General features: G+C 35.7%; 3 protein-coding genes across 6 annotated transcripts; all 3 read left to right on the top strand.

Moving 5' to 3' along the window:
- Positions 1-100: 100 nt before the first annotated feature.
- Positions 101-11,037, top strand: LOC105041363 (glycoprotein 3-alpha-L-fucosyltransferase A). 3 transcript variants are annotated; one of them, XM_073254168.1, is made up of 7 exons: positions 101-527; positions 2,935-3,095; positions 5,242-5,483; positions 6,819-6,923; positions 8,250-8,406; positions 9,160-9,221; positions 9,531-9,699. In XM_073254168.1, exons 1-6 carry the CDS (start codon positions 225-227, stop codon positions 9,218-9,220), a joined length of 1,029 nt encoding a protein of 342 aa, XP_073110269.1. In that variant the 5' UTR covers positions 101-224; the 3' UTR covers position 9,221; positions 9,531-9,699. The 3 variants fall into 3 exon arrangements, with proteins under 3 accessions (XP_073110269.1, XP_029119312.1, XP_010916610.1); XM_029263479.2 differs by lacking the exon at positions 9,160-9,221 and adding an exon at positions 10,750-11,037 and having other exon boundaries at positions 102-527; positions 9,531-9,758; XM_010918308.4 differs by lacking the exon at positions 9,160-9,221 and adding an exon at positions 9,949-10,409 and having other exon boundaries at positions 102-527; positions 9,531-9,758.
- On the top strand, positions 10,806-13,289 carry LOC105041580 (red chlorophyll catabolite reductase 1, chloroplastic). Its single transcript, XM_029263762.1, is given in 5 exon segments — positions 10,806-10,861; positions 12,750-12,780; positions 12,782-12,818; positions 12,821-12,880; positions 12,883-13,289. Coding segments are annotated over 5 exon segments (591 nt in total).
- A 1,840-nt stretch (positions 13,290-15,129) lies between these two features.
- On the top strand, positions 15,130-25,942 carry LOC105041364 (probable calcium-binding protein CML13). Of its 2 annotated transcripts, none has more exons than XM_010918311.3 (7): positions 15,130-15,287; positions 19,069-19,192; positions 19,282-19,318; positions 19,430-19,457; positions 21,850-22,002; positions 22,146-22,248; positions 25,623-25,942. In XM_010918311.3, exons 1-7 carry the CDS (start codon positions 15,285-15,287, stop codon positions 25,685-25,687), a joined length of 513 nt encoding a protein of 170 aa, XP_010916613.1. In that variant the 5' UTR covers positions 15,130-15,284; the 3' UTR covers positions 25,688-25,942. The 2 variants fall into 2 exon arrangements, with proteins under 2 accessions (XP_010916613.1, XP_010916612.1); XM_010918310.3 differs by having other exon boundaries at positions 22,146-22,301.
- The last annotated feature ends 574 nt before the right edge of the window (positions 25,943-26,516 follow it).

The raw sequence follows: 26,516 nt of genomic DNA, 5'->3' as shown, positions 1-26,516 counted from the left end.
AAATATTATTTAAAAAATATTATTTAATATATATATATTTTTGGATAAATTTCTTATTCTCAAAAGAACAGCCTTGAAAATTACGTCACCCCTTACCGAACCCGCAAGCTATCAAACCCTACGAAACCTTCCGGAATGTGGGAGGTGAGTGGTGGTGACGGTTAGAGGGCTGTTCTTCCGGTCTCTCTCTCCGTGACGAAACGGACGAGAAAGCGAGATCCTCAATGCGAGATCTATCTTGGGCCCAGCGGCAGCGGAGGAGATGGACGGGCCTCCTCCCGCTCTTCGTGGGCCTCGTCGTGGTCGCCGAGCTCACCTTCCTCAGCCGCCTCGACATGGGCAAGAACGCCGCCATGGTCCGCCGCTGGACCTCTTCCTTCCACTTTCCCTCCGACTCCGCACCCCTCGACGACGGTGGGGATGATGACGACCGTCGATGCGAGGATTGGCTGGAGCGGGAGGACGCCGTCGCTTATTCTCGGGATTTCCGGATCGACCCCATCGTGGTCGCCGGCGCCGAGCAACAGGTCGCTCCTTTTCCTTCAAATCCATCTCCTTTATGTTTGATTCGAAATATGCGGTTAGGTTGTGTCTGTGTTCTGAGCTTCTATGAATTACGAGTGTTTCTCATAGTATAGATTTTTGAGAATCTCGTAGTTATTGATGATTATAGCTCCGTTTGGAGTACCATACTAATATGCTTTTAGAAGCGTTTTCAATCAAGACTTTGTATGGTGTTGTGATCAGAAAATATGACGATTGGACTTTTGGGGATGAGGCTTTGTTTAGGATCAGCATAAAGTGGTTATGGGTGTATGCGAGTTTGCGATTACAGAGAATGTCTCTTTTTTTTTTTTTCCCTTGGCTTACTAACATGTTACTCGTATATGTCGATTTTTCATTTAATAATAACTAATAATTCTATATTTTTAGCTCTACAAATCTGCAAGTGATCTTGTGAACAAAAGCGATTTCTCGTTCTTTCTCTTGTTTCTAAGAGCATGATGCTTATTATTTTCCATATAGATAGTTTTATTTGCAAGGGTACTGATTTGCGAAGTCTTATATGTGCTGTTGTGGTATTGGCCAACAATAATTGCTGCCCACTTATATAGGCATTAAATGCTACATGCTGATGCGTCATGCTGGTTCCTTTGTGAATAATACTTATTATATGAGATGTTATTTGCAATCAATATGGTGATGATAATCTGATATGATTCATGGATTGGAAATTACTAAGCTAGTCGATATTTTGTATAATATGCAAATCATGATCAATGTTGTGAACTTTTCACTTAAATGGCACAGGATGCATTTGATACTCAAGCATAACTAGGCTGTGTTACATGGACCCATCAATTGTACCCATAATGCCTGCTTTTGACATGAAATGAGTATGGGTATGGGAAATGACATAAGTAATACTAGGATCCTCTACTTAATTCCCTGTATCCTGGGTATATTAGGCATTAGAGAATCTTTAGGTGTTGAGATAACATAGACTTAGTCATAGAAGGGCCTTTTTTTTTTTTTTGGGTGACCAAAGGACAAACATGTGGAGACTAAGGGAATTTCTGGAACCAGTTCTATATGCTTTGTCTGAATTTTTTCCTGTCTTTGATGTCAACGAACCTTTTTTTGTTTAGAAGGTAACTTCAGTAGTCACTTCAAATTGAATTTAGCATATGTGTAAGTCTCTCTTTAATAGTTGGATACTTTATTTGGCATCTTTCCACCAACCTCCTTACCAACATCAGAGACCATGCACGCATCTTCAATTCAAGAACTTATCCATTAAGGGATTTTAAGAAAGCAAATGCTTATTTAAGTGCAAGCTAGCAATTCAACAAGTAAATCTCTTTCAAGCAGGATGTAATATCTTATAAATGACATCCTTCCCTAATATTACCATTATCTTCATGTAATAGGACTGACAAACTAGAAAAAGGTCTGTATGCTTTGCATAAGGGATCAAATATTTAGAATTTTGTTATTCTCAGTGAATTATGAACATATATGTTGCTATTCATTTTCATTTGAGCTACCTTAGTATCAAGGAAATGAAATGAGTGTACCAGTTTTTTTTGTGCAATACCAACAAAGGATGACTCTCCTTAGAAATAATAGAACACTTGCAACTAGAACTCCAGCTAGCGGGGAGAGCATTGATGGCCATAACTGGAGATGAAAATTGATGTTTCCTTTTTTCCATTTGGTGGCTTTGGTGAATGATCCGGGGTCTTGAACCCAAAAAATATCAAAAATGTTTTTTGGTTTACTTGAATTTCTATTCTGCTAATGTCGGAGTGCCTAGCCAGTTTTCCCTTGAAGTTCCATACTTCATAATCTGCCAATGTAAGCTCTAGGAGTTTGCAAGGGAAGTGCCATTGAATCCTTGAATTCAACCATGCACTTGAGAGCAGAGCTAGATGAATCCTTTAGCTATTTACAACCTTTCGTGACTCCTAACTACATTTTGCAATTAAGATTACACCAAGATTAAATATGCCCATAGTGAGTCATCTGGCCTTTCTTTTAACCTTCTTTCACCAGAGCCACTGAACACAAATATGGACTTCTTTCATTTGTTGTGTATGTTAATTGCTGACTCATGATGATCTAATTTTCCTTCACAGTAAGAGAGCAGTACATAGAAATCTGTGCTTTGACACTCCATTTCCACTTTGTAAACATATGAATCTTTTATAGTAAGCAGTAAATTGGTAATAAAAACTCATCCATGACTCTTTGATCATTTTGTGCTTTTATGAAAGCCTTGGCATTCTTAGCCATAATGTCCAAGTTCACCAGAAAAGAAAAGAAAAAAAAATCAAACTCCTAAATTACTTGCTGCACATCTGCATTCACTTTTTTTTTTTGTCATAAAATTCCTTATTTATTTTATTGTATTTTATTTTATTTTGTTTTCAGGATTGGGCTTCATGCTCTGTTGGCTGTAAATTTGGATCTGGAGCAAACAAGGAGCCTGATGCTACATTTGCACATCCTCAAAATCCAGCAATAGCTAGTGTCCTCCGCTCAATGGAATCATCACATTACTATGCACAAAACAATATCCATGTGGCAAGACGGTGGGTAAGCACTTATCGAAGTCAAATATCCTTTTGTGCTTTAGGTGAAAATATTTTAGATAAACTCATTTATTCACCATTCTTTGCAATAAAGTCAGATGAAGTTTAAATTCAGCTGTATAAAGTTTGTGTTCATTTATCTGAACCTCATAAACTTGGTTCTTGCCATCTCAACTTGCTTGTGTTGCTGGCCTTTTTTTTTATGAGTCTTACTGCAATTGCTGGAGGAAAATCGAAATATTTATTGCCTTTTGGATAAGAGGCACGAGGTTTTACTACAGCAACTACAATTTTCTTCAGTTCTTCTGTTATCGATTTTCATTTTTTTATTTATTACTTCTGATGGTTGGGAGCTTGGGATAACTATATAGAAGGTTGAGAAAGTTTCAACTCAATGGGTGCCTACCTGCTCATTTTGATCATTTCTAACATCTGATCAATCATCAAAGTTTGAGGTTTTATTTATTTGGGAAACTATCATCATTTAATTTGTATAATATCTAGGGTCAGAGCCATCAGAGCAAGAAGCCCAACAGATTTATGCTTTCCACTATTCCAAACATCGGTCTGGTGTAAAACCTTCATCTTTCATCCTTAAAGTATGTATACGTAACATCATGGCATGCAAATTGTTGTGTGTATGTGTGAGAGAGAGAGAGAGAGAGAGAGAGATGAAGTATTGATCAGAATAAAATGTCAAGCATCTCATTTTGGTGGGTGGTAATTTGCTGATTTTCATGGTACAGAGAACTTTCATCTTTATCCCTACACCATATTATGTCGGTGTTACTCGCTGTTCAAATTGTCACGTCCTAGTCTTAGTTTTCCTAATAAAGAACATGAATAATGAGGGTTGTCTCCTAGACCTGATCTTTTAGTCAGGAGATTGTTCAAACCAGGGATGGATCCAGGATTAGAACTTAGAGGTGGGGGTGGGGGGTGGGGCCGAAGTAGGTAATCATAATTATTCTAAAAATTTATATAGTGCTTATATATAAAGAATAGTGGGAATAAATAAATGTAATGCACATTTTAATGATAAAAATATATGAAAAGTCTTATATTTATATACCAAACCACCAAATCGCAATTTATACAAAAAAAAAAACTCTGTACCATACAAATTTCTTTTCTCATTTGTTGAATTTTATTTTCTATACATACATACATACATATATATATACAACAAATCTCAAAGACAAAAGTTAATCCATAGCACTAACAAATAACAACAGATTAAATAGATAAACATTCAAATTTAGATAAATATTCAATTTATCAAGCATATAATAAATGGTAAACAAAAGAACATAGAATTTAGAGCAATGAAATATTAAAAGTATGAAAGAAACAAAAAAAAAAAAAAGAGAAGAAAACTAACCTCGAAGAATCTCTATATAACTCTAAAATCTCTGTAAAAGAATCTCTGTTTTATTCTGCTACTGTGTTCTCGTAGAGTGCTTTGTGAAGGAGATGATCAGATGAAAAGACAAAAGAAAGTGAAAGAGACTTGGAGAGGGAGAGAATGAAAGAGAAAGAAAGAGATGTGTTAGGTAGTTGTAAATTTGTAGTGGAAGACAAAAAGACAAAAGAGTAAAGAAAGGATAGAAGCATAGAAACATGGAGAGAGAGAATAGGAAAGAAAGAGAGAGAGGAAGAGAAAAAGACTCCTTGTAGATGTGGACCGTTTAATAAATTTTATATTTATTATAATTATTAATTGTCTTTGAGTTTTAGTTCACTTACAAAAAAATATTATATATTGTTTCATAAAAAAGAATATATATATTTTTTTCAAAAGTCTTGTTGGGGGGGGGCACATAATGAATACATCCGTCCCTAATTCAAGCCATCTTCTTGATCACCACTACATTCTGCTATCATGATAGTTTCTCAATTTTTTTTAACCAACACTGAGGTCCTATAGAAATATATTTAGATGCACTTGATTTGCTAGAGACTGTAGATTTTTTTTTTATTTTTTTAGTTTAAATATTTGCAGTTGCATATGCGCTTCTGTCTCTTTTGGAAATACGCATCATGTTTGTTTTCAGAGATGATTGAAAGTGGGTCTGTAGTAATCTTTGAATTGCTTTTAGATTTCGAATGTTCAACTGGAAACTGATTTTTCTATCTTGTTTTATAGGAGAGGGTACAACATTGTAATGACTACTAGTCTTTCATCAGATGTACCTGTTGGCTATTTCTCGTGGACGGAATATGACATCATGGCACCCATGCACCCGAAGACTGAAGATGCTCTTGCAGCTGCCTTCATTTCAAATTGTGGGGCAAGAAATTTCCGTCTACAGGCTCTTGAAAGGCTTGAAAAACTGGATATCAAGATAGATTCTTATGGTAGTTGTCATCAAAATCGGAAGGGAGAAGGTGTGTGCAGTATTCCTTTTTATTCTTGCAGTGCTTCTTGCATATGTGTGTCAAAAATTAAAACTAAGAGACATTATATGCAAGTTTTTGGCATGTATTCTTTTCCTTCCCACCGCTGCTCCAAACACCCCCCTCCCTAAAACCCCCAAACCCTCCTCCTCCTTTTTGTTGGGTGGTGGGGGGTTTGCTTGCAGTTACAGAATCCTGGCTTTATCGAACTGAAGTCTCTGAAATGGTGAAAACAATAATTAATTACTATGAGTCTATGATGTAGTTTTTGATCAGCATTCAACAGGAAGCTGAGGGTTCTCAGATGTTCTACTACCCTCCTGGAACATATTTTTTAAGAGACTTGTAGATCTGGAAGTGATTAGCTCCAGTAAGGGATTTTCTGGTCTGTAACAAATTCATTGTTCAAATTTATCTCACTTGCCATTGGGGCTTATAGGGCTTTGCCAATTCAGTGGGTCATTACAGCTGGCAATTTTAATATTTTCATTTGTTCTTCTCTTGCTTGTGTTTTCTGTATGTCTTCTAGAAATCTTAGCATTGGTTTATGGGTCATGCCATTCCATTCCATATTTGGAATGAAAGGAATTATTGGAAAAAACATCACTTATAGGTTTGTCATGGACTTATGGCCAAACGTTGTCAAACACAAGATTTCTTTTTGGGTGATGAATATCTTCATAAAAAGCTTTAGGTGATGCTAATAGCCAAAGATGCCAAATCTAGTGATTTTATATTTTATGGTTATATTGTAACTCTACCTCAAATGAGTCAGAGGTCTTTTTAATGGAAAATAATTTGTTGAGGCAGTAAGTGAATTGACAAAAAATGATCATCACTGGGTTGGAATGCACTGTTGGTAGCCTCTCAGATCTTCATGAGATAGGGACATGCCTTTCTGGAAATAAATTAAAACATCAAGCGATGCTGTGTAGTGCTAATGAAACGCCATATTCTCTATCAAAAGAGGGGCTTGAAACAGTGGAATCCTTTTAGGAATATCAGTAACTGGTATCTGGACCATTTTTACCCTCTCTTAAGTAGATAAATGCTCTGTCATGATCTTTTTTTTTTTTTTTTAAAATATTTTTTAAGCTAACCAATGTTCATTTCACCCATCAAACAGAAAAGAAATTGAGATGGAGGGATGAAATTTAAATCTTTGGATGGTTAATTATCATGAAACTCAAGCATGCATACATTTATATAGTGTACAAGAAGCATCCATTTGCAAGCAGTGCATATTTTTTTAACTGATATTTTTATATTATCTAAACAGTTAAAACTCTTTCTGACAAGGACTTTTATTTGGGGTGTGTGCAATAGTGGATAAGGTAGAAACTTTGAAGCACTACAAGTTCAGCCTGGCTTTTGAGAATTCAAATGAAGAGGATTATGTTACAGAAAAATTCTTTCAATCCCTTGTTGCAGGTATGCTCTTACCTTGCATTACCAATGTATATATCTTACTGACTTCTGGAAATTTACACTTCTGAGTTTTGAACTATTACAGCTCCTTCTTAACAAGCATTAGTTTTTTTTCCTTTCCATTTGGTCAAGCTGTCATCCTTGACGTTTTGAAAAGCACTTCATTTTTTCTTCAGTGTGCTGTGAACCATGTTAGCTGAATGCTATTTCCCTCTTTGCCCCTTCCCTGTTCAAGTTTATTATATATCATTAATATGTTTTTTCGTGTTTTCCTATTTCCTTTATTTATTTTTCTTTTGTTTCATTTTCTTATATTTTATTAACCTCTTGTTAAAAGATATAGCTTCTAGGAAAAGAGAGATTGACTTTGGACAATTTATGTTGGACTTACTTGGATCCTTAATAGCTAAAAAAGAAGTCCAATTCCTACTGCATGGTAAACAAGAGAAAGAACAAGTGCAAATTTCTTCTCTTTGGATAAAAGATGACTGTGGAAAAGGAATAAGTAGAGGCATAGCACCTATATTCTCAAACACAAATGAAGCATTCAATTGGTTTTTGAGCAAAGACTTGTGCCACTCTACCAATATGACTGGGATGTTGCGAAGAGTTGCACAGTTAATATGTCAGAAACTCGTGGAAAAAAATAATTCCTTCAATTATATGCATAGACTTTGCTTTTGCAGGATTTTAACCAAATACGGCCATCAAAAACAGTTAAACAGAACAAATAGGAAAAGTTAGCATGCATCGAGATCCTGTGTAAGAGTACTTTGTAAACCTAAACATTTCTGGTAAGTTGATCATTTCCTGGCCCATCATAGAAACATGTTTAGGAAGATGAAAACAATCTCTTGACTTACAGCTCTCTGAAGGTTAGCCTATAGTTTGATCGAAAAATAAACATGTATGTTTAAACTTATATTCTGATCCTGCTATAATTCCTTAATGAAAGACACCAACTGTAGATATAATCATAACTTCATAAGCCTAAACTCAAGTGATATGGATTGGGCCCTGATAACCCAAGGCAATTTTCTACTACCCAGCAAGTTTTATCTTCACCACCTGCAGTCATTTGTAAAAGAAACACTCTCGAGTTTTAAAAATTTCAGTTGCTTGGTACTAGTATTAGGAAAACAATGTATGTCTTTTCAGTGTATACCTTATTCTTCTGATATACAAATCCTTTTTATTGTATGCCTTATTCTTTTGATATACAAATTTTATTTTCTTTTAGTTCAAACTTAAAACATTAGCATGGCTTCTTTTTGTAAATCAAATGCGGCTTTTACTTAGTTTTTTTCCCAATATTAATATTTTTTGCAGGAGCTGTCCCTGTTGTAGTTGGTGCTCCTAATATCCAAGATTTTGCACCTTGTTCTGGTTCAGTTTTGCATATCAAAGAGCTTGCTGATGTTGCCTCAGTTGCTAAGACCATGAAATACCTTGCATCAAACCCTGATGCTTACAATAAGTCAGTAAGGTAATATATCTTATAGCTTGCAAATTGTTGCTACAACATTTTAGTCTACTATCAAATTTTTGACATATTACTGGATATCTTGTCGCATGGATAAAGTTACCCATAGTAAAGTAATTTTACATTTTCCTTTGTCTTCTCTTGTCTTCTAATCAATTAGTGGTTTTATTATTTAGAATTGAAACTAGAGTGCTCAAGTAATTATTTGCAAGATCTAGTATCTCAGTGTTCATAATTTTTGGCTCTAGTTGAAACGTTCCCGTATATATTTCTTCTAGTATTAAAATAATGCTGAGGTAAAATTAAGAGAAATAGGAAAGAGATGGAAATTTTGGTGAAAGTATTAGAAAGATCGGTAATGCAACATGTGAAATACCTTGAGTAAAATGTCATAGTATTTGATTTTTTTTTTCTTTGAATATGTACATTGGAGTATTAGAGTAATTCATCTGAAATATGTAAAAAAGGACAATGATATATGTTGAGTTGGTTTACTTATGCGCCTTTGAGGGATATCAAAAATGATCTTCAAAATCTTTAGCGCAATTTTTTTTTTTTAAGAAAATTGTCATTTCAATCCTTGATAACATGCCTGTGCTGTGTTTATCTCAACTCATAATGTTTATTCTTTTGTCATTTTGGAGTACATTGCCAAATCCAACTTTTCTCTAATATTGTTGCTTGTTAAACCAAACTATCAGGCGACCACTTTGTATGCTGTTAGAATTTTGATTTTTTTTGCATTTCCTATTGCAGACGTTCACTTCAGGTTGTTCATACAACTTCCTGGTATTTTGAAATCCACTCGACCGAGTGAGGTGCCATTCATAAATCATTGTCATCTTTATTGTTATTAGGATTCCAAACTTGAAGCATGATCTTTACTTGACTGTCTAGCAAGTGGGTGTTGCACTTGCAGGGGAATAGGCATGATCTATATCTTCTTCCTTTCTTTCATGTCTTTGCTCTACTTGCAAGTTATTTTTACCAGCGTGAATATGTGGACTATACAAGAATAACATGTACACTTGGAAATATTTTAAGATTTAGAATAGATTTTGAGGTCTCTTGTATTTTCTCTTGTAACTTAATATAAGTACCTAAGTGGATTTTTACTTGTTCTTCAGTTGGAAGTATGATGGTCCATCTGATTCTTTCAAGGCACTCATGGATATGGCAGCAGTTCATTCATCTTGCCGTCTTTGCATTCATCTTGCAACAAAGATCCAAGAAAAAGAAGAAATGACCACCGAGTTTCAAAAACGCCCTTGTAAATGCATCAGCAGTAAAGGAACTGTGTACCATGTGTATGTGAGAGAGAGAGGACGATTCGAGATGCAATCACTTTACCTCAGGTACATTTATCTTTCTTGAACTCATAGTTTCTTAAATTTATTAATCATAGTTTCTATCTTTATTAGCTTCACCGGCTTTACTAAGAGAATCATGCCTACAGTGTTTACTACTGTCAGTCTGATGTCATTTACTGCAACCTTGTAACAATTTCTTCAATTACTGTGTGTCTTCATTTGATGATTATTGTAGGTCCGGAGGTTTGACCTTAAAAGCATTGGAATCAGCAGTCCTCACCAAGTTCAAATCACTAAACCATATGCCTATTTGGAAGAATGAAAGACCAAAAAGCATTAGAGGAGATGATAACCTTAAAATATATAAGATATACCCAGTTGGCCTTACACAAAGACACGCATTATACAGATTTAATTTTGACAGTGATGCTGATCTGAGGAAACACATTGAGAGCAATCCCTGTGCTAAATTTGAAGTCATTTTTGTGTAACCACATGCCTAGTTGTTACTCATTTGGAAATAACCACTGTATGTTCATCCAAGTTCAATGGGCTGGTCTTGTACCATTGCTTCAGCTTTGTAGCTTGTATTTACTCAGAAATATGACTCTTAGGGGGTGTGTGATGTGTAAAAGAAAAAATTAGGAAAAGAGGTTGAATTTTTTCAAATTTGATGTGGGAAAAATCATTGAAGTATCTCTTCTCTTTTTTAACATTTTCATATTTGCTAATATGGAGGCAAAGGAAAAGAGGGTCTTAAAATCATTAATTCATTTTATGCCAAATGCGGTGCAACCTACTCAGTTTCACTTTCTATGCGGTCTACTGTCAAATATCAGCAGCAGCAGATCCTCCTGCAGATCAGTGAGTGGGGAGGGCATCTAGATCTCAATTGTTATTGACTGTGGTTCTGTTTTGCCCTCTGGTTTGCTTCGAGTATTTAGAGGAAAATGTCAAAATCATGTAGTATTGTTACTATTTGTTATTTCTAATCAGTTCTTGATGTAATTTAAAGTTCTTGTATTGTTTCTAAAAGGTTATGCTAGAAGATCAAGGAGCCAGCTTGTTGAGGTGGTAAAGTCTTATTATTCCATGGTGAAAGATCTACGCTCATATGGAAGTTCAATGGGTTTTCCTGAAGTAGTTGAGTATGTCATGGAGATTTCGTTTCATTGTCTAAATCCTAGTAATATTATCAAGCGGGAAAGGAAATCAAGGCGCACACACCAACGGGATCTTAATAGGGTGGTGGATTAGCTTGCAAAATATAAGCATGAGATGTATATGTTTGTTGGTGCCTCAACGATTTGCCCCCAATACCAGAATGTAAAAGAGGCAACATCAGGTTCGCCTTTCACATGATTTTATACAAATATTGATGTTAGCCATCTAAAGGTCTTGACTAAGTTCTAAGCCTAAAATCGCGTGGCAGTATACAACATAAAAATTCCTATTCTCAAAATCTCCTTTTCTAGTTCCAAAATACCCTCCTGCAGGGTGCCCTTGTTAGTATTTTTAAAAGTTCAAATTTCTTTGACAACTCCCACGCTCAAAATGCACCAGACAAGGATATCAACAGCTGCAGTTTCATACTTCTCAAGGGGTAATCAATAGTTAGCGCTGCCATTAAAAGATCCCATGAGCATGGGATTTTCCCTCCATTTATAAACTATACACAACATACCTCTTTAATTTTTTCATAAAAAGAAGAACCGGACTGCATGCTTTACGATGATTCCATACAAAAAAGGAACCGGCAATTCAAAATCATGATAGATTGGCAAAAGTTAAGATTAAAACCGTAAAACAGGATCTATAACAAAAAAATGCTAGATGCCAAAGTTTATATATTTTGATAGTCTTTAACCTAATCATCAAATAGGCGTCAAAATAAATAGTTTAGTATCATGACATTGTCTGGTTGAAATGATTTAGTTATCAAAGTCTAGGATGTGAAGATTGTAATTTACAAAATGGATTTTTGATTTATGTGTTATATTATATATTTTGTCATACAAGTGCAACTTATATCATTTAGTTTTGCATCGACTTGATGCATAGATTAGAGACTGTTAAAATGTATGAATTTTGATTTATAGGTATCTTTTCTAGAATAGATCATGTTTAATGATTTGAATTCCTAATTTAGATAGCTCATCATTAATCTTATAATTGTGAAATCAGCAGTGTGATGTAAAGTGAATAGTGTTATTAACAAAGCTAATAATGAAAGAGTAGCTAGCTACTAAGCTACATAGCATTGAGTTAATTATCGTAGTAAGTAGCTAACTTCAGCACCAAAAGCATTTGCCACATTATCTGGATCATAGTTTTATCTGGACAACATGCAAATCAGGACAGCCATGCGAGATGTTTGTCCACTAGAGTAGCAGGAACTATATATATATATATATATATATAGAATTATATAAACTAAATCCCTGATGAATAAAAACATAAAAAATATATTTATTGTATTAATTTTATACAATTATGATTTACGGGATCATGATCATTCATCCAGCATTGCTCCCTCTTCAACGCACGCCGCGCAAGTCGGCCTGACATTGACTAAAAAGGCACCAGTATTTCTTTCCTGTTCACTGAACCCCTTTGCACTACCAAACAAAGAAGGCACCAGCATTTATCTCAGCACAACAAGAGTGCTTGCTAAAATTTTACTCTACTGATCCATCTGCCCATCCATCGAATATTAGCTCTTACAAAAGTGAAATGTTATTAGAAATTTCTAAACTGTGATGTACCAATTGTTCAAATGCCATACTTTGGAATGAATTTTCATATACAAAAAAAGAGAAGAATAAGTTTTTGTATTCTAACATCGCACACTAATTTGAGTTTAAAGTTTCTTCTAGGATGATGTTAATATGACTCTATTTTCATTTGGAATTCTCTTGACATAACCATATATGGAATAAACTGAAAAGTAAAACATATTTCTTAGCTCGATAACCTTACAATGTTCTTGCCTTGAGCAATTTATACGAAGCTAAAGAATGTATTGAGCTAAGACAGGTTCATAACTACTCTATTTGCCTTCCTTCAACACTTCGACAGATGCACCACACGTTCTTATGGAGTTTATACACTCATCCTCTTTATGGATTTGCATCCTCGCAAAGATCTTGTCCTACACCCTGATTACCTGCTGAATTCCACCAGAATACCAATTTGGATAAACCAAGGCAAGAACCTGAGAATGTACCTCAGGTGCCACCATATCGTTCTTCTTCTCTTTACATACGCAGTGTACTATCACCAACTGCTATTTCAGTTCATATCACTTGTGGAGAAGGAGAGAGTACAATGGACGAGATTACTACGCGAGTTCATCTTGACAGTGCTGCCAAGGAAATTATCAGAATCTGGTTGGATAAATGCACAAGCAGCATTAAACAATTGGGAGAAACTGAAAGGGCCGGTTTGCTCAGAAGAGACGGTTTGTTCAAGAACAAGACCATTGAAATCAATCTTGCTGCAAACTTGCCTAGATTGTTCGGCCCTGATGTTGCAAACCGAGTTGGGGGAGCCATTCAAAAAGCTTTTAGGACATAAGATAGCAGGCAGTGGAAATGGCTATCGCTATGTGGTTAGCAAAGACGGTTTTCTAAAGAAATACCGGATGGATCACAGTCACAATTAGGTGGTATGGCTGCAACATGGCTCATTAGAGGAAGTATTAGTCTCACAAGGTTGTTGTTGCGGTTGTTCCTGTTGTATCTTGTACTCATCAATATTTGATCATCTGAATGAGTCATTTGCCTGCTTCATCCTACCTTATGGGACGCTAGATTGATTCGGAGGAGGCAAAAAGGAATCACATCTTAAGAATGTATATACGCAGTATCTATGTCAGGTTTTTGAGAAATAGTAGCTCCATCTAGTAGTTGAATCACTGTTTCTGTCGTGTGACTTGACTTGTTTTCAGCTTCTCAGCTCTTCAAAGAAAATAGCATTTAATTCATTGAGAGACTCGATGACTCTCAAGCCTTTATTTCTGATATCCAGATTCTCAGCTGAATGCCTCTAACACATTATTTAAGATAATTTGGCTTTAATCTATATATGCTTTCAGATTCTGGCTCCATGGAGTCAAAATTCATTATAATGATAATGGAAAAAGTTCAAGACTTGCTATCAGAACACTTTTCTCAGCTTCTAGACAGGAGACAACATCAACAGAGGCTAACAAATTTCCAGTTAATTGTATAATATCTCGAAGAAGATGGAAGACACACCAGGGAGACGTGGTGAGGGATTCAATAGCGTGGTGGATTGTCTTGCATTCTTTTTGTAATCCAATGATGAGCATGAGATGCCTCTGAGACCTTGCAGTACTCTTCAGGGAGGATATGCTTGCTAGTTCCTCAATGATTTGTGCCTCTACCAGAACGAAAAAGATGCAATATTTTTCTCAAAAAAAGAAAGAGGCAATATTGGTTAACGATGGTCATTCCCTTGTTCCATTTCCAAAGCATACATTGAAATATCCTATTCAAAGTAGAAATTATCAAAAATTCGAAATCTCAATTACGAATCAACAAAATATTAAAGAGATAATTTAGCCAAAGTAGCATCGGACTGCAGAGTTATTAAGACCATCATCCAATGTTCAATAGCACAGTTACCGGTCTCCTTTTATGCTTGTTAATATATTTTTATCATGACCATCGAGTTAGTTATTTTCCCAGTCTTGCTTCTAAATAGATTTTATGAAAGTAACACTCGTTTTTTGGCTATCAAGTAACGCTACAGAGTGCAGACCCAACTTCGGCACCTCCCACAACTAGCATACAATGTGATGGGAGAGGATTGGAGCAAATAATGAGACTAATGCAAATGAGGGATTTCTGGTGCAGAATACCAACATACAGCATTGCACCTTGCACCTAGTACAAGATCTGAGCACCAAAGCATTTCGATCGACCATATTAGTAGTATAGCAAAGTTTAGAAAGTCGTAGTATAACAACATTTCATAACCGTGTCTAAAAGTGAACAATTAAAGGGTCAGATGATGATCATTGTCCTCTCTCTCTCTCTCTGTTTTTTTTTTTTTTTTTTGGATAGACTTTTTTTTTTGGGTATAAAGGTACCACATTATTTTTGTCATCATATAGTGGCTGTGATAATTGGATGATGGATAAATCCCAGCCCTAACTTGTATTATCCGTAACATACTTCTATAACATAACTAGGGGCCTCCAAAAATGATGCAAGGGTTGTTATATATCTCGAACCCTGCGTGATGATGCTCTAAAATTGGGTTGTCTCTTGGGTTTGGTAATTAGTAAGTTCCGGTCCAATCCAGTCCGGTCAATGTCCTGGGGTTGACCGGGTTCCCGATGTGAATGCGGGCACAAGCTTTCTTGACCCGACCCGTTTTTCTTTTCCGAGTCGGTTGCCGGTCGGAGAGATAAAAGCAACCAGCTTTCAAGACTGTCGAAATTCGATAAGGCGCGAGAGAATCACCGACTCTCGAGGGCGCGAACCCAAGTCGACGATTCCCTAGAGAAAGCCTCCCCAAATCCAATCGGATCAATCCAATTCAATGGTATTTTCCGATAATTCCACCAATTCAATTGTTGTTTCCTTTCGTTTCTCCTTGCCTTAATTTCTTTGATTCGTTTTTTGCTTTTAAACTCGCTTTTTCTTCATTTGTGTTTTTCTCTTTTTATACTGAAATTGTTATTGGAACTGGAGCGATCTCCTTATTAGAAATCTGTACTATTAACTACTAGATGGAAGTGTAGAATTTTTGGATTAGGGTTTGGACCCCGATGAGAGGAAACCTTCACGTCCGATTTTAAAGGGGGAAATCCAATCCTATTAGTTTGAATAGGAATTTGATTTTATGCAGAAGGTGTGATTTTGTGTTTAGCCAATTCTTTTTCTTTCTATCCATTAACCATGCTTTACAACTTTCATGATCTGTTCGGGCTCGGATTTATAAATACCATTAGTGCTAATTCTTCGGGTCGCGATGATTAAATTGGGTGCTGGGTCTAAGAATATATGTACCATCTTCGTACCGATTGGAACAAATTGATTAAACTTCCTATTTATGGGTGCATTTCTTTTCATTTGTCGCAATTTATGCAGTTGATATTGGTATTTCTAACAAATTTTAGCAATCAAATACAAAGAAGCAAAAGAAACAATAATAAACAATAGAAACAAAGACGAAAGTTCGCCTTATCTGTTAAACGGACAAGAGCCAATCGGAATTGTTCCTGTAGAATTTAGATGATTATAGTGAAAATAAATGCTTCCTAACTGTCAATTATTGTGACAAAAGATGTAAAGCCTATATTTTTTGACTGCAAATAGATAATTTCTTTGCCTATGTGTAGAAATCACAAGTTCAATATATTCCTTTGATGGCAAATGTTTGTGTTGCCTATGTTTCTATGCTATTCTTCATGACAAATAATCCAAGTGAAACGTACATATGTTGTCATAATGCTTTGTCTATAGGTTGAAGAAGCTTGGGCTAGATAAACCAAATGTTTGCTGGGTTCTTGTTTAGATTTTACTGTGTTATAACTTTCCTAGCATGGGGAGGTTCAGTGATATTTCGTAATTTTGGTTGGCATTATCCAGCAATGTGGATGGTCTTTTTGATCATTGAATTTCATGGACCTATCCCAATAAAGGAAGTTTGAGTAGTGATTGTTTTTTTGCAATTAGGTAATGGTTATGGTGAAAATAGAATTTTCACACTTCACGAAGAGAAATATGCCGGCACATGTTGGGACATGTCTCCTTTGCAAATGGGTTTTGGTAGTTTGCAATTTCTATGATCTTGCACATTAAGGCCATTTGTTGGTAGTGCGAAATTCTAATGCTGCTGATTTTTCTTAATCTCTTATCTCACTCTGCTATGGTTGGGTTTGGGTTGTATCTTTCATGCAAAAGAATGATTGATCTTCTTTCACGATGTCAACTGTTAGATTGAGCATTCCACAGCTTTCAAAGCGCTCCAACCTCTTCCTTCCATTCCAGGCATAGATCATGTTGTACTTTGAAAGATGTGTAATGTGCAATCCAACAGTTGACATCACAAAAAAAAAAAAATCAATCATTCTTTTGCATGAAAGATACAGCCCCAAACCCGCTATGGCGGCCTTCACTTCTCTCATTGCCCGCTGTGGTTCTTCTTTATGAGTTATTTTGACCTTGTTTCTGAAGTACTTACATATTTTGCAATGGACAATAGTACATGCATCGTAGAATAGTTCAACTTTTTTTCTAATTAATGTATCATGTACTAAACTTTGGGAAACAATTACCAACATTTTTTTCTAAAGCATAACTCATGAATTTACCATGGTAGCCCCCAATAACAATTTGATGGATTAAGACAGGGCATGAATAACAATCCAAATGTGCCTTTTATCAAAAACTGATTAACAAGTTTTCTATTCATTGATTCACGTCATTAAAATATCTTTTTGGAGAAGATTTATTCTTGTGAAGTATCAATGTTTGTGAAATACCCTTTGAGTAGTATTTTGAAATTTATAAGAATTAGGTCTTCATGTGTAATGCAGAAGAGAGGAAGCTTATCCCCTTTTGTTGATTTTCTTTATCTTTTACCATGAGGGCAAGACTTTTGAAGACTTCTTTTCCCACTTTTTCCATGTAATCTTGTGGGATTTCATGTGATAGTACCGTTGGACATCAAAGTGGATGCATTGTGAAGAGTGAGCCGGGATTAAACTTTGGAGATCAAGACACAAATCGAAGGCAAATTGAACCGAAGAACCCTTTGTTCAAAGAAATCTCTTCGAGAATTTTTATTAAAATGTAAAAAACGAAGGTGAACCTTGGTGCAGTGGTAAGGCTGCTCAATTATGACTTCGCTGTCACGAGCTCGAAACACAATTTTGAAACATATAAGCAACCTTTCCGCATGTTGGGATAACATTGCATATGTCTGACCTTCCTCAAAGGTTGCAATAGCAAGAGCCTCATGCACTGAGACGCTCTTTTGTGCCAAAATCCCATGCTTCATTTTAGTGTATTTGAAGCATATGTAGGACATGACCCCAAATTCGATCGTTAAATTCAATATACAATCATAATAGAAATAGGACCCAATAATAAGGACACATACTAGAATTGTTTAATTACAAAGATAGAATGTTGCTAAAATTTGATACTGTCTCCAATGAAAAACTTATAAAAAAATCTGGCAAAAACCTCTAAATCTGTGAATCTACCTACCTCTTGTGTAATCCTTGTCCATGAATCCATTGGCTCTTTCAAAGCTTAGTGTAGTCCATTAGGTCATAATACCTACTGGTTGCTTCTAGTGCTACATTAGAAGTAGGGCATCTAATAGAAACAATTAAAGGTGCCCCCTTTTTTATTTATCAAAGTGTTGACTGAAGTTAGTCAGGGCAGTTTGTTGCTGACTTAACGCTTCAAAAAAATAAAAAGGGGGGCCTCCGGTCCCTATTTCATTTGAAAAAAAAGGGAGTCGGAGAGCTCTCTCCCCACTCCTCTTCTCTCTCTCTTCCTCTCTTCCTCCCTCCCTCTCTCTCTCCCCCTCCCTCCCTCCCTATATTTCCTTCTCCCTCCCCCATTTGCTCATTAGTTTCTTGAATTGAGTGGTGGAACAGTGCTAGTCTGCCCCCAGTATGGCTTGGTATGCTCGAATCAGACAATTTGGGATGGTACAGCATACAATGGTTATTCTGATACTAAAATTTCAGTTCTCAAGTTTCCTGAAGTGCCTAAATACATATTTCAAGATTTTGGAAGTGGCAACACTTTTGGGTACTCAGACATAATGCAGCATAGTCAGACACTCTCCGGCACCCAAAAAATGGAGTTCCCTACTTACATCAGCCATAAGTGTGGCTACTTGACACAATTTTTTGGAAGGTTCCAATAAAAGACATCTTAATATAGTTCTATAGTTTTTAACTATTTTAGATGCTAAACAGTATTAACTTATTGTTTCAGACATTCCAATTGAAGTATCATACATTTTTCTTCTTTTTGTTAGTGTGATATGGTGCGAAATGCAGATTTATTGATAAGAAGTAGCATTAACTTAGACTCATATTCAACATAGTTAGATATATTGATAAAATATAATTTTTTGAATATTCATATCATATAGATGCTTTGGAGTACTTCACGCACTTTGAAACACTGGGAAGATTGGCTCCCATGCCAACTTCTAGGTAACAATTACACTTGTACTTAGATTAAAATATTTGATTTATATAATGCTTTTGAAGCTGTGTAATTAGAACAAGCATAGATGTTCTTTACCTAGCCTTATTTGAGTAGATGTAAATTTATGATTGTTTGTTATGTAGGCAAGTGTTCAGTCTAGGATAGGGTCTAGAAGAGAAACCCCAAGAGGACGTCATCATGGTTTAAGTCAACAAAAGAGGCAAGAGATAAAAGAAGCATTCGAACTCTTTGATACAGATAATTCTGGTACGGACTTTTGTTTGAATTATTGTTAATTTGTTTTTCTTCGTTTTTCTCTCTTCCACTGTCATATAACCTTCTGATCTTGTTTACAGGGACTATCGATGCCAAAGAGCTGAATGTTGCAATGAGGTAATAATTCCTTGTTCTATTCAGTAGGCCCCATTCTTTTGAACTAATTTACATCCTATCTCATTGTAGAGGGTGGTGCAACAATACTGATTTGCAATATTTTATTTGCAGGGCCTTGGGTTTTGAAATGACAGAAGAGGTGACAAGTCTTCTCTCTTTCTCCCCGTTTCAAGTCATTAAATCTATTTTCCTTTGTGCCTTTTTAATTATACTTAAAGTTCAAAGTCATTTTACAAAGTTATATAAGTTTATTTCTCTATTTATTTATCAATTCATGATGGAGAATCTCTGTTAAATATAAAGGGAAGTTGTAAATTGTTGTGCTAATGCATGCCAATTCAGGGCACATGAAAAAGAAAAAAAAGAATTAGAGGGATTTGTAGGCCAATACAACATATTCATGGCAAATGCCACGAGATAAACTAATTTTTGCAGAAAACTTTATAGATGATGCAAGAGTCAGGGAAGAGGAAGCAATTTTCTAGATTTACTTGAAGTTCCATTACTTGGCTATTTATTTTTCCACTAGCATCCATTCTGTATCTTGCATAGGAAGTGCCTTTCTATAAACTATTTCGTTTTCAAATGGATGTGTGTAGTGGGAATGCAGACCTTTCCATGATCCATTTGATTATGCTCTTCGGATCACCTCCAATGATAAGTGGTTTAGTAATTATATACTTGAAGCAGAGATGACCCTTGTCTGCGCTCCATGCAAGGTTATTAAATGGGAAACGTAGGCACCTTGTCTTGAAACCCTTGAGAAATCAACCAATCTGCATATTGCGTAGTTCACAATATCCAAGCAGAAACCTATGAAATACAGTGTATGATCAATCATCTCCTTAATCTGGACATGTCTTCCCACTTGATGCACCGTTAATATTCAGGAGAGATGCATAGGAAACAGAATAAATGATACAACTTCTTCATGAACCTAGGTTAGCATGCAATGAGGAAAGACTATGATACTTCACCTCCAATACATCAAAATGTCATAGAAGAAAATAAAAACACTAAAAGAGTAAAAGCCATCATGTTGAGGTGGAAAAAGGCCAGGTCCAGAGGACCTACATACTATGGGCATTGCACAAATTAGCAAGTACAAATAACAAGTATCATCTGCAAACTATCTTACCACAATAGCAAAAGGAAATATCTTCACAATTGTGCTATTACTAGTATTTCAGAAGATGACCTTGAGAATTATAACTAAAGTTTCTCTTCACGAGAAATAATGCTACCAGCATATAAGCTTCTTACAATATCTGCAATATTTATATAACATCTAGATTGTGAACATGATAGCCAACTAGGGTTCTTAGAACTTCATAGCACTCGAGGGTTTTGATGTATGATATCTTCATACAAAGAAAATGTCTTATGATATATTACTTTTTTGTTTAGTAAATGGAATATTTTACTTAGTCTTGATTTATGTTTAGTATTTTCAATATTTTACTGACATGTCCTGCTATACATTGTGCATTTCTATTCTGTAGTACGTAGCTGAGGCCATTTGCAAGAGGATGCCTTGATTATTATGATGAGTTGCCATATTGAAGCCACCACTTAATTGTTAAGCAACATTGGTGTAATAGATATAGTTCTAAACTTATGAAATCCTATGTGCTGCAAACTCTGCAATATCCAGGAAGATTAATAAGTGACAGTGGATCATATGTTGGATCTTCCATCAATTGCATCTTGATAGAGCATTTTGTTGCTGCTATTTTCTGATTTAGTTTGACTGGATTCTGGATAACATTTAGTTTGAATTCCTAGTTCAAATGTTTAAATAGAATCTTACTGCTTGGTGCACTTAAATTATAAAATGTACAAATTTGCTTGTAGAGGCCTGGCTGTGCTTTAAAGGCTTCTCCTTGTCAAAAGAAGAAAATGAACTGAAATTAAGTGAAATGAGCTGAAATCATGCTACATTCTTCTTTATAATCAGTTGAAGGGTCTCACTAGTGACTATATAAGTCTTTTGATATTTTGTTGGTATTGGTGTATAAGATTCTAGGCACATTTTAGAACATGCTTATTATACATTTGTAAGGGGCAGAAGATAATCTTCATTTTCTCACACAGTTTTTTATAATCCAAATTATACAAATCCATGCTTCTCCTTATCAAGCATTTGGAGTTACAACCATGCTTGAAGTTAGTATTTGAAAAGTGTTTTCTTTATTAATGGTCAAACGGTTAAGCTTGGTTAAGCTGTGACTGCTCCAACAATTCGTGGATGTTCTTAAACCAATGTTGTCAACTATTACTGTCCCAACATAACACTCCTGGTCATAACTGACTGAATGTTTTAGGCACGCTTGATTCATGTGTGGTTTGATATGTTGATTATATTGGGCTATATTAGCATGACGTGGAATTGAGAATCATCAAATCTGCAAGAATTTCTTCTGGCTAAATGCTTATGTTTTTCAGTTCTTTCAACACCTGAACTTTGAGTTGGTTTTGCATTATGGAAATCTGACTTGAAGCTAAAACACAACACCCTTACGTTATTGCAGCAAATTAATCAGATGATTGCTGAGGTAGACAAAGATGGCAGTGGTGCAATTGATTTTGATGAATTTGTATACATGATGACAGCTAAGATTGGAGAAAGGGATTTTGAGGAACAACTGTTGAAAGCTTTTCACATTATTGACCAAGATAACAATGTAAAATTTTATCTCAAATCTCACTTGTATCTATATATCTATACCTAAATCCCTCTTTCTTCTATCTATTTATTATAACTTCGATGGTGCTTGTGTATGTGACTTGCACAAGATTGTCATAACTCTTTTGGGGCTTATTCCAGGGAAAGATATCTGATGTTGATATCCAGCGTGTTGCCAAAGAGTTGGGGGAAAACTTCACTCCTGCAGAGATCAGAGAGATGATTGCAGAAGCAGACCGCAATGGTGAGAATTTTTTCCTTTCGAATCTACAGTGGAATCCTTGGATGTTCTCTCGGGTTAGTGTTGTGCTTTCGTGCATCTTGTTTTTAAATCATGCTAAACCTACTTAATATGATTGACTAATTTCTCTCTTACGCAGGCAACCAAACATATTCACCTAAAATGTTTTTCTGAAACTTTTAGGAAGTACAATGAAGATATAGTGTCAATACTTTGTAGAAATATTGGTAGTACTTGCAACACTTAGTTAGAAATAATTAGAAGAATCTCACCTTTCTTCACTAATTAGAAATCAGCAGCTCACTTATTATGGCTTTGGTAGAGCTTCCCCAACAACGAGGATGGAATTCCAGTCGGAGAGGGGAAAAAGTAATTTTACTTTTAGTTTCTATTTCTCTCTGCGTGTAATTAAGAGAAACTGCTATAGTATTTGGGAACATTTATATACCACACTGTTTGACTTAGAATAAGGACTCTTTATAATGCTTATACAGTATCTATATAGACTCCTGGTAGAAAGAACATGGCTCAATGTATACAATAAAATTGTGAAAAATGGAGAAAATCAAAACTCTTTCCTTATCAAAGAGTCAACGAAAACTACTGGAAATGATCTAGCTTTTTGTAAAACAAGCATCACACCTCACACATGTTCCACTTTAAATTGCTGAATACACAAGGAGGTTATGTATATAAATCATTGCCTTATCAAATTCTCGTTCATGTGTATTTTGGAAACCATACAGCAGACATGCTTGAATATGGTTTTACCTTAGGGTAAGTCAGAATTTGAAGCTGTGTTTTATCTTCTTCTTACTCTTTTCTATTGGTATGTTCCTTAATGAAACCATTCAGTAATACTAATTAAATATAAATTTTAAATTATTATGTCCGTCATTGTTTATTAAATTGGCAAGAAAATGAACTACAGTATACGAACAATTTTTTATTTTGGAAGTAGAAGAAGGATAGGTATGTTTTTTTTTGAATTCGGTGCATAAGTACATGGGGTATAACATACAGATTTGTATAGTGCAAGTATTATGCAATTATTAGATAGGTTTGGGAACTTCAGAGAAAGATAAGGTGCTTCAAGCTCAGCACACATGGTTAGTGCCTTAGCATGAGCCAACTTTCCTATGTCGTTTTACATTGATCCTGCCCAGATTTTCTATGTGCTAAATATTGGTTGAGCTAGGTCGTAGGTCTGATGTGTAATTTTCCTAAGCTTGGTCCCCCTAGAAACACATGTATGCATATTTATATGTATGTATGTATGTACATATGGATCTATATGTGTCTTACCTTTTTGCAGACATGGAAAGCAGCTTCGCTCTTAAGGTATCCATGCACACTGAAGTTATGTTTTATTGCATCTGCATCCCAGGCTCGCTTCTTTTTCTTGCATTTTTGAATAGTTGCCTTAACCAAAAAAACTAATATTTGATCCCAGACTGCTATAGCAATACAAGGGAAAACACAAAATTCTTGTCTCAGATTTTCACCCTACAAAACCAACCTATGTCACTTTATGGATGTTAATGAACATATCGTCTCCAGTGCTTTTGCACTTCCACTACAACTGAAGGAATCACAATAAAGAGAGATCTGGGAAAACTAGCCTCTTATCTATGTGGCACATTCCTCGCCACTTCTTAGTTGCTGCTCCCTAATTGATGAAAAAAGGATCAGTTTCCTAAAGAAGGCCAAAGTTAAGGAAGATGAATGTAACCAATCAATGACAAATATTCTTTTTTTATCCATGTTAGGCTTATGCCCATAACATATTTCGTTTAGCGCTTGTTGACCTTAAAATTCCAGAATTGCCTTGATGTCATGCAACAATAGAAGATTTGCACATCCACCTTGGCCTTGTGAAGAGGGGAATGTCATTTGTAAGCTGAAAAGGAAGTGTCATGCAAGACGTGCCTGGCTCCCTTTTGCCACTTGAGTGCACCTCTTCCCCCCCACCATCCAACACACATGAAAAATAATAATCATAAATGTGTAATTTTATTTAGGATTGCTAGTATCGTTTACAGTTCTGTTTTTGGTACTAGATTGCTAAAAGAAATTATTAAAAAAAAGATTACTAAAGAAATAGCTGATCCAAGTGCATTTCATTTGTCAAAGCTCATTCTTGATAGCACAGGGTCAAGGAAATACAAATCAGCTCGTGAAACCTCCACCTTATCGTTTTTTGCAAAGACCATATCTTTTTTTAGATGTTACAAGCCCTGCGATCTTGCATGCTAAAGAAGTCCATACAAGTTTCAATCCACTCAGAAAGTCTTCTTTGGTGATAGAAACATCAGTCATATTGCAAGTATTGGAAACCACCTAGACTAGAAAAATTACTTGACATCAACTTCATGAATGTAAGAGGAGCATAAGCATTCTGCTGCTGCCCAAATTGAAATTCTTGAAGGTCTGCATGACAGATTCAAAATATTTTATATCTTCGTCTCATTTTTTAAGGAATTAAATTCATCAACATAGAATGAGCACTTGCATTGACCTACTTCGTATGTTAGTATCCAAGAAGGCCTCTGTCAAGTTCTGTTTCAAATAATTCCAAAGTGAAGACCATTGTTAATCTTGTATCTCCAAGTATTTATCTTATCTCTAGTTCATACACCATCCCTATTGCAACAGAAACTTTTTCTACTTGTATGCCATTACTCAAACTAGGGAAATTTTAAAGGGGGAAAAACACAGGTGTGTGCCTCATCATCTCATCTTTAAAATACAGGGTTTTGTGGGAAGAGAAACTCTCCTGTCAATGTTTTACTTCCCTGTGATCCAAATTAGATTTTTGTATAGCCTTTCTACTTGTTAAAACTTTTCCTTATTGCCTGCAAAACGGGCAGGTTGTCCTCTCTACCTTTATTGCAGGTACCTAAAATTTGAGTGTTTGGACTTTCTCTTTTCTAACCATCATCCCAAAATGGACTTCCAGTTTCTTGCACAGCTCTCTGTAAAGATCTCCACTCTGTTGCCTTCTTGAGCATTACAAGTAGTTGTAAGCTCTTTGGAGAAGGTTTCCGTTCTACAAATTTATTCAGAGTTTCATCTTGATCTCTGTACCATTATACTGAGTTTAAATATTTTAGGCATAAGATGCATTTCCTGTAGCTAATGTAATTATATTTTACTCTTCTATGTTGCCATGGGGTGACACCATCAGATTGTAGTATCTTCCTCTACTAGTTTGAAGAAGTTCCTTACTAAGTTTTCTTGCACTCCATTGTGATATGTAGCTTATCCTAACGAACACAGGTCTGCGAAACAAATAGAATTGCAGTCCTGTACAGTTGCTTGACCTTTTATCCACTTAGGCTACTGGAAATAACTGGGATATTCATCTGTTGTTGCAGGTGATGGAGAAGTTGATACTGATGAGTTTATCAGGATGATGAAAAGGACGGGTTTTGGTCAATAAATATCTGAAGTTATGTTGCTGCAAAAGGCTGTGAATTCTTTATGATGCAAGTGACTAAAACAGCTTCAAATTCAAGAACGTGATGTAAATTAAATTAACCTGCCCGTCAAAAGTTCTATGCGCTGCATCTTGCTTTATTTTATTTCTATCGTTTCTGATGTATGGTTGTGTCGTTTGATAGTTGTAATTCACGTTAAAAATGGCTATTTTCTTGATGTTGAGTTGATAATGCGATCACCAGATTATTTTCACCTATGACTGATGATTCACCAATCAAAGAACCAATTACGTCACTGGTAAATCTGTACCTGTGTAGGACTTGAGGTGTTGGATTTTCTGCATAATTACTTCCCTTTTGATGGTAAATACGGTCCAGGAATTAGCATTCCATGTGGACACGTGGAGGAGAATTTCCCCGCATGGTGCTGGCGTTTGACGTTATGCGGTAACATTTTTGAGCAAAAATGTTTGCCGTGGGAGATTTGTAACTTAGGCTTTTCGTTGATACACTTCTTCCCTTGATACAAGATCTTCTCCCTCCAAATGATGGGTGGAGAAAATAAAACTCACGGCACTGTAGTGCAATTATCACTTTTTTTTTTTTTTGGTTTGGGGGTGCGGGGGGGACAAAATCTTATACATTGGCGGTGCATTTGTTAGTTCTCCATGTCGCACTTAATGAATGATTCTAAGTTTACTCATTAAATTTCAACGTGAAAAATAGTAATCTTTTTTGTCTATATGGGCCAATATTTGGATAGTCCGGTTCTCATATTTTGCTCAGCGTTGTTGAGGAGATGTTTAGGAAATACAATATTTCATAGGGTGG

This window comes from Elaeis guineensis, chromosome 3 (assembly GCF_000442705.2).
Source record: "Elaeis guineensis isolate ETL-2024a chromosome 3, EG11, whole genome shotgun sequence".
NCBI classification, from domain to species: Eukaryota; Viridiplantae; Streptophyta; class Magnoliopsida; order Arecales; family Arecaceae; genus Elaeis; species Elaeis guineensis.
This window is presented reverse-complemented; position numbering and strand designations above follow the sequence as displayed.

Bases quoted from the DNA above. Each gene is read 5' to 3' on its own strand.
- LOC105041363 (XM_010918308.4), top strand. From the start codon at position 225: ATGCGAGATCTATCTTGGGCCCAGCGGCAGCGGAGGAGATGGACGGGC. The intron at 3,096-5,241 runs GTGGGTAAGCAC...CTTGTTTTATAG, and splicing joins AATATCCATGTGGCAAGACG to GAGAGGGTACAACATTGTAA. The intron at 5,484-6,818 runs GTGTGTGCAGTA...TGTGTGCAATAG, and splicing joins TCAAAATCGGAAGGGAGAAG to TGGATAAGGTAGAAACTTTG.
- LOC105041364 (XM_010918310.3), top strand. The intron at 19,319-19,429 runs GTAATAATTCCT...TTTTATTTGCAG, and splicing joins GAGCTGAATGTTGCAATGAG to GGCCTTGGGTTTTGAAATGA. The intron at 19,458-21,849 runs GTGACAAGTCTT...ACGTTATTGCAG, and splicing joins GTTTTGAAATGACAGAAGAG to CAAATTAATCAGATGATTGC.